The 8,644-nt window shown below is 38.0% G+C and overlaps 1 protein-coding gene across 1 annotated transcript; it reads right to left on the bottom strand.

The window, feature by feature from the left end:
• On the bottom strand, nucleotides 4,467-8,207 carry LOC107623562 (receptor-like protein kinase HSL1). Its single transcript, XM_016325891.2, is given in 3 exon segments — nucleotides 4,467-4,911; nucleotides 4,913-5,253; nucleotides 5,455-8,207. Coding segments are annotated over 3 exon segments (3,099 nt in total). The 5' UTR covers nucleotides 8,138-8,207; the 3' UTR covers nucleotides 4,467-4,836.

An 8,644-nucleotide genomic window follows, 5' to 3' on the forward strand; every position in this document is an offset into this window, starting at 1 on the left:
TAAGATAATTTTAAATTGATTTAAGTTAATTTTTATTGTCTCCCAAATATTTCTTATCCTAATTTGATTTCATAAATGACGGGATTCATGATTTGATTCAAATTTTAAATTGGAAACTACTCAAAATTAATTAATTGCCATACCTCGCGAAAATCATGATTTGATTCAAATTTTAAATTGAAAACTACTCAAAATTAATTAATTGCTTCTAATTTAATTCTAATTTTAATTTAACCCATTGTACACACTGTATAAAATATACATTGACTCCTTATACTTTTCCTTAAATAAATGGGACTATGGTACTATGTTAGCATACACATAAAGACAGCGCGCAGTATATAAATGTAGCAACATAATTAGAGAATTGTTGTTACACATTGTGGCTCCTTAAATTCTGCTAAAGGATATGTATAAATTAAAGTGGTTTGAGCGAGGTTTCGGTTTATTAGACGAATCGTTGATCTGGTTGGTGCATCTGTGTGCCTTTTTCACTTACTTTTGTACTAAAGTTTCAGTTTATATACCGCTATACTAGTCTAAAAGGTGTTGGGGATTCATCAGATACAGAGAATTTGGTTTCAGCAAACCAACTTTCCCTGTCTTTTTTAGTTCTCCAATTCTTTGTAGCTTTGTCTGTAATGTTGTTGGTTAGGTATTTTAATAGATTCTTTTCTTCACCAAGTATCGGACTCTGTTTCGCATTGCATATTATTTGTGATGTTCTGTGCATAGGTTGTCAGGGGTTATTCCAATGCTGACTCATAGTAAATGGTATAAGAGACAGCTTGGAAACTGTGTTATTCATTCTCAATTTCTCATATCGTTGACTGCAACTTTCTTAAAAGCTAACGTAAATTAAAAGTTACTACTATAAAATTAATCTTAATTTAATAAGATATAATAGCAATAAGAATATACTACGTGTGGAAAATTTTGATATATAAATGTTTTAAGTTTCTTTTATACATTAAATGGATTCTTTAAAATTAAAATTTTCTGTATTTACTTTCTTAATCTTTTTTTTTCTAACATAAAACAAACGTTAAGTAAGTGTGCATATCAAACCAGGCCCCAAAAGAAATAGTAAGCGTGCAAAGGATTTTATAATAACATGAATAGTATGGGGAGGAACCTCACTCATTTGAATGCATAATTGAAAGCAATGATAGATAAATAACAAAAATAGGAGGACCCCCAATGCAAAGTTAAAACTAATAGCGATAATAATAACAATAAGAATGAATGGACGAGGTATTTCCTTTTCATTAATATAAATGGAGAAGAACATCTGCAAATCGCAAGTGAATTGTGATGCACCGGATTCTGAAGTAGCCAATTATATGCTGGCCACAGACATAGCTATTAGGCTACAGCTGAAGTTAGTAGTACATGAGCTAAGCCCGCTAGGGAAACATAATATTTATATGGAAATAATAGGGGCCCATGGACTATTCATGATAATGCACACGGGCTTGGCTGCTAGCTCTAAGGAGGCCCACCAGTTGAATCATATAAGATGGTATAAAAAAATAATTTATGATAGTTAACGAATTTGAATTAGTCTAATAGTCAGCTCATTCGTCCGTTTAAGTAAGTGTCGAGTGTTCGAATTCTGTCTTGTGCATGCAGCAACTCATTGGCCAGTGACAGGCTCTTGAATAAAGCTTAGGTCTGCAATGAATTAGTCATTGACCTATCGAGCAGACTGGAAATACCGTGGACAACCAAAAAAAATTTATGATGTGTTATTATTTCTGTAATCAGACAAGCATGGATTTGATTGCTGGATTTGGTGGAAGGATATCTTGGAAGATTTCAAGCAATAAGTATTGGTGTGGTGGCTGTTATTTGGGAAAGCAAGAAGCTTGACATCATCAATAATATTAATATTAATTGCATTATTACATGATAGTGTGTTAAACTAACACCGGCAGACAGTAGATTGAGATGAACCCTTAGTTTATTGGGTTGACATTATGGTTACTTCGGTTTGATTCCTTATGAATTTTTTTTTGTCAAGTGGATTGGACAGCACCCAATCTTAGATATTACACCCATGTTTTACACATACACAACACACTCACACACACTACCATGGGTATCATGGATTTTTAAACCAACAACCAGCTTCAACTGGGATTAAAACCTGGGTGCAGTGTTGTATGAAGCAGATAGGTATGCCATCTGTGCTTGTGCTGGGCCACTGCTGCATTCCTTATGAAATTTAAAGCCACATATTGGTGAAGAAATGCTCCAATATTCACACCTTTGTTCGGGTTGTTTTTTGGATCTACCCCAACCATGTCTTGCTATTCCTTCAGCAGCTTCTCTTCATGAGTTTTAACAAAAGAACAATAAAATAATGGACTCTAAAATAATATTATGGTCAACGGTATGAGAATGGACTTCTTTTTTCATTTTCATTTTCTTTTGGGTGAAGAACAGCATAATGGGCCTTACAAAACTCTCCTTATTCCTTATTGGTCTAAACAAGTTTGGGCCTCAAGGTGGATCATGGATCAAGGCAATATTGAAGAGTGGACCAATCAAGTACACGTGGAAATGCGTAAAGTGAGAGGCTTGTGGTCCTCCACACCGATTAATCAATGACGATGAGGTCACATTTACAATTTTAACGCCTTCTAAATAAATCTCAATGAGTCAATAATCCAACAGCTTCACTCAATAATGTGAATTTGCGTTAACCTGTAGTATTTATTTGGATGAGTTTCATAAAGTGGGAGAGTAGTAATCATGGGATGAAGTTTGCACTAGGGAATGGTGATCCAAACGTCACTATTTATGAGGCTATGATCCATGCATTGCTCTTCAAATGCCACAGCTTTGCGCTAATGATGCATTTACAACATTGGAGAGGAACTAGAGAAAACTACCAAAATGGGAAACAAGAGTGTCATATTCATTGTTACAAAAGTGTGGTTCTAACTGCAATAATTCCCTTTACCAAATTTTAGCAGTCCCTTGAAGTAGATGTCATAATAAGTAACCACTAGCTGAAGTCATTTTGCAACAGAAATGAGTACTAGTGCCTATGCTATACACCCAACCTCATTAATACTCCTCCATAGGCCTAGAGAAGGAGTAGTAGTACCAATTGTACTGGATGCAACCTGCAATTAAAAGAGAGGGCCCATAAATGACAATGCCTTCCTAACCACCTCATTAAAACACACATACATATGTTGCTAAATAAGCATATACCTCAACTAACTTGAATCGGTAGAGTGGTCAATTCATTCGTCTGTTTAAGCAAGTGTTGGAAATTCAAAACGCAACTTTCAAAAACTAAGAGTGCTTTTAAAATTATTTAAAGATAAACTTTTTAAAATTAACTTGTCCTCATCAAAATTAAAAATACATTAATTAATATCTAAATTTAAAAACATTTAATATCTATTATTATATTATTAAATTTTAAAAATTATTTTATTAAATATATTTATTATTATTTGTACTTATTAAAAATTATTTTTAATTTAATTTATCAAATACATATGTCTACAACTTTTAAAAAATTAGTTTTTAAAAGTTAGCTTTTACAATAATCTATTTTTGCAAATGACAATTACATTTTGTATCAATTCGTTCATTTTGCTACATTGGTTGTTACTATTACACATGTTTATATAATAAGCCACCCTCCTCATAATCCGTTACAAGGTGTAGCGAATTATGTTTTCATAAAATTTGGTCATAGATCGCTACAGAGTGTAGCGGTTTATGTTATGCATGTTCTCAACGTAATCCGCGAGAGGGTATAGCGAATTACGTGCATCTAGGTTCCGCTACAGGGTATAGCGGATTATATACAATTGTATTTATTGTATTTGCGTATGGAGTTTGTCAATGTTGTATTTGCATAATATTTTCCTTCAATCATTTTATTTATGTAAATTGCCCATCATTTAACTATATAGTTGTTATCTTCATTATCAGCCTACAACCATCACTTCCTCCTTCTTTTCTTCGTCTTCTTTCTCCTTTTCTTCCTCCTTCTCATTCTCTTTCACTTTCTACCACCATAAAATAACACCACTTCCTACGACACGGTAGTGGAAAAAAGGAATAAAATAGAAGGCAAATAAATGTGGTAGCAATATGGTATGTGGTGGCGGTGGAGTTAAACCCCAAAGTGGTCCCTGAGATTCATAATTTGCACTAATTTAGTCCCTGACTTACCAATTGCAAAGTAAACTAAACCGTAATAAACTACTTCATGTTCTATTCATATAAAATAATATACTATTATCTTATCAAATAATAATAGTAATAATTAATTAATTATAGATTCCCAACCTGGGAATCATTTTCCATTACGTGATGACTGAAGTTGAACTGAATTTCTACAGTGAATTGCTATTGGAATTTTAGAAGGTATGATTTTACAACTTACGTGACTCATGGCAGAGACAGGTCACATCTTTTTCTTTAGCAATGACTAGTGAGAATGTAATTTAATAAATAGCATTAATGCAAAACCACCATTCAAATTCTCTAGCAGGGAACCGCCTTGATAAAATATCAACCACCTTAACTTTACAGGGAAAAACAGCACCAACTTCTACTATTCTATTTTCAACCCCAAAATCACTTTAAAAAAAAAAGAAGTATAAATTCAATTAAAAATAAAACTCTTTTCTATCCCCTTTCTTTAGCCAACTTTTGTTAAAGCAAACCAAACCATGAGTGGGAAACATGGATGAATGAAGTTGGCACTATAATAATAATAATAAATAAGAATTAAGAAGCTCCCAATCTCCCAAGCCCCTCCTTTTGAGAATCAAAAAAACAATGCAATGACATCCATTTGAACTAAGCAATACTTCCATGATGAGAGCCATCATCATAGTAATAAGGGGGCAAATTGCCATCATTCTTGGTTGACTTTGTTCTGTTGATATCTGTGGGGGTAAGGGGGGGTGGTGGTGCCAAGCTCTTGCAACATCTTCACCACTCTTCTCATTGCAGGCCGGTTTATTGGGAGGGGGCTTGTGCACACAAGGCCAATGTTGAGCACCTTACATATATCTTGTTTGAAAGAAGAATCTAGCCTTGAGTCAACCACATGCTCCACACCTTTTTGATCCAAGGTTGTGCAAACCCATGAAACCAAGTCCTTTTCCCCAAATTCAGGGTCTACCGGCCTCCTTCCACTAACCAACTCTAGTATCACAACACCAAAGCTATATATGTCACTCTTCTCATTCACTCTAAGCGTGTATGCATATTCTGCACATGCCAAATCACAATGTCAGCTAGGCTTGCCTCCAAAACAGAATATACATCATAATTTATAATGCTAATTACTTGGTAATACTAAAAACACTATTGGTCCTATGTGATTTTCTTGCAAAAACTCAAATATCAAACTAATTTATTGACACAAACTTGAGCAATGATTAATCAATTCACATGAAATGCTTTACTAACCTGGTGCAATATATCCACAAGACCCTGCTATGACAGACATGGATTTTGTTCCTTTTCCGGTGGTTTCGACAACCTTAGCTACTCCGAAATCTGCTACCCTTGCACCAAACTCTCCATCCAGCAAGATATTGTTAGATTTCACGTCTCTATGTACAATTGGAGGAACACAATCATGGTGCAGATAAGAGAGGCCTTCTGCGGCATCAACCGCTATCTTGTACCTGGTTGGCCAATCCAACAACCCTCCTTTGCTGCTATGCAGCAAATCACCAAGGCTTCCATTCGGCATGTACTCATAAACTAACAGCTTGCAATCCCTTGTGGTGCAGCAGCACCAGAGCTTCACAATGTTCTTGTGCCTAATTTTACCCAATGTCTCAACCTCTGCATCAAAAGCATTGTCTTGAAAGCGGCCATTTTCGACATCTCCACCACATTCTATTTCCTTCTTAACCCCTTCCCATATCTTCTTCACGGCGACAGCTTCACCATTGCTAAGCACAACCTTGTAGACTTTCCCAGAAGATCCGCTTCCTATCACATTATCTTCATCAAGGCAGTTCAAGATCTCATCCTCATCAAAACCCAATTTGTGAAATGACATCAGTGTCCACTTTGACTTATCAATAGCCCTTGCATTCTTGAAACCCTTGTACTTGAAGTAGAACCATACCACACCAACAACAAACACCAAAATGGCAACAATGAACATGGTTCTAAGCAACCAAACAAAGCTTCTATTCTTATCCTTATCTCTTCCATTACATAAACCCTTCAAATCCCCACACAAACCAGGGTTACCAAGAAAGCTAGCCTTGTACATATCCTTAGCCAACATTGGGGGAAGTTCTCCATTTAACTGATTATGAGACAAATTGAGCTCATTCAGCCTCAAATTCTGCAAACCAATGGGTACTTTCCCAGAAAACTTGTTATTAGAAAGATCAAGAAAATTAAGCACTGACAAACTACCAATTTCCTTAGGGATTTCACCACCAATCTCATTGTTAGCCAAATTCAACTCGTTCAGTTTCTTCCATGATTTAATCTCATTGGGAAGCTCTCCACTGAGCTTATTGTTATGCAGATCAAGAGTACCAAGCTGACCAAGATTCACAAAACTCTGGGGCAACGAGCCATTGAACTTGTTATCGCCACCAGAAAATTCCTGAAGAGTTTCCAACCATCCAATCTCTTGAGGGATTGGACCCTCGAAACCGTTCTTTGAAAGCCTCAACAGTGAAAGATTCCTCGCTCCGGCAATGGTACTCGCGATTGAACCAGAAAACGAGTTATCGACAAGCTCAAGCAGAGACACGTGAGGAAGACCCCACAAACCCGCCGGAATGTCGCCGGAAAACCGGTTGAAACCGAGCCTTACACGCGTTAAGCTCGTGCATGCGCCAAGACTCGCCGGAACCTCGCCGGAAAACGAGTTATATATCAACAGAAGCTCCTCCAACTGGCCGTGATCGCATAGAGTGGCCGGAATGGGACCGGAGAACTGGTTGGTCGAGAGATCAATCCATCTCAACGGCGCATTCTTCCCCAGATTCTCCGGCAACTTCCCGGTGAACCTGTTGTCGAACAACCTCAACTCATAGAGGTTCGGCGAGTTTGCAATGGTCGCCGGCAAGTTCCCTTGGAAGCGATTCTCGTAAAGGTTGAGACTTTCGAGCGGCAAACGGCAGAACTCATCGGGAAGTTCACCTTCCAAGTGGTTCATGGACAGATCAACGAGCCTCAAGGAGGTAAGGTTCGACATTCCCTTGGGTAACTCGCCGGACAACGAGTTGTTATACAACTCGAGCTGAACCAGGCGAGTCAACCCGGTGAGCGAAGCGGGAATGGAACCGTGGAGGTTATTGAATGCAAGGTCCAAGTCGACGAGGCTCTTGAGGTTACCGAGTGATTCGGGTATTTCACCGACGAGGTTGCACTGAGTGAGCCACAGAACCTCAAGGTTCGTGAGGTTACCGAGCTCCGGCGCAATCGGAGCCGGTGAAAATGGGTTGTAAGAGAGGTTGAGCATCTTGAGGGTGGTGATGTTGCCGAGGGAAGGTGGTATGGTTCCTTCTAGAAGATTGTAGACGAGGCTGATGACCTGGAGTTTCTGGAAGGCTCCGAAGGAGGGAGGGATGGGGCCGGAGAAGTTGTTTCCGGCGAGGTCGAGGTGGCGGAGGTTGGGGAGCAAGGAGAGAGAATGAGGGAGGGGTCCGGTGAGGAGGTTCTGGGAGAGGTCGAGGTGGAGAAGGGAGCGGCAGAGGGAGATGTCGGAGGGGAGAGTGTCGTTGATGGAGTTGTTGAAGAGGATGAGGGTGGTGAGGTTGCGGAGGCGGCAGAGGGAGTGAGAGGGGAATGGGCCAAAGAGGTTGGCGGAGGAGAGGTCGAGGGTGACGACGGTGTCGGAGTGGCAGGTGACACCGAACCAGTTGCAGGGAGTGGAGTCTCTGGTGTTCCAGTTGGAGAGCGTGGAATGAGGATCTTCCATGGCGACCTTCATTTCATACAGGAACAGTCCTTCTTGGTTCAGTGACTCTGCTGCCGCTGATAGAACCGCCAGAACCACCAACACTGAGATTGGACGCATTGTTTCTTGAGTCAAGTGATGAAGAAGAAGACAATGAAGAAGAAGGGGAGTCAAGTCAGATTCTATTTGATTTAATGCTGCCGCTTGGACCATGCATTCACCATTTCCATTCTTCTTTATCCTTCAACTCTTGTCAACTTACCATCATTACAGCTTTTTTAATTATTTTTTTTAATGAAAAGTTGCTGGTTGAGACTTGAGATGGTGTGAAAATTTCTACTCGTCTACCCTGAGTATTCTTGATCAATAAAAAAAAATAATTTTATATTATTAGATATAATCTTAAATCATTTAATTATTACACAAAATTTATTACGAGAAAGTCTAAAAAATCAGTATTTATATTAAGGAGGCCACTCAGATAAACACGCTTAAAACGCCTTTTTTTAAAGATGTCTTTATGTTGTGTTTTAATTGGTTTTGGTATAATTTATTCGGTGTTCCTCATCACATATTATTAAATTCCTCAAAAGATTTTCTTTCCAAAAACAATAAAAAACATTTAATTTGGACTAAAACAAAAAAGATAATAGATTAACTATTAAATTTTTTTTAAAAGATTATTTACATAAAAAAATATATCACATTCATCAAAATATA

The sequence above is a fragment of the Arachis ipaensis genome, chromosome B10, assembly GCF_000816755.2.
Source record: "Arachis ipaensis cultivar K30076 chromosome B10, Araip1.1, whole genome shotgun sequence".
Classification (NCBI taxonomy): domain Eukaryota; kingdom Viridiplantae; phylum Streptophyta; class Magnoliopsida; order Fabales; family Fabaceae; genus Arachis; species Arachis ipaensis.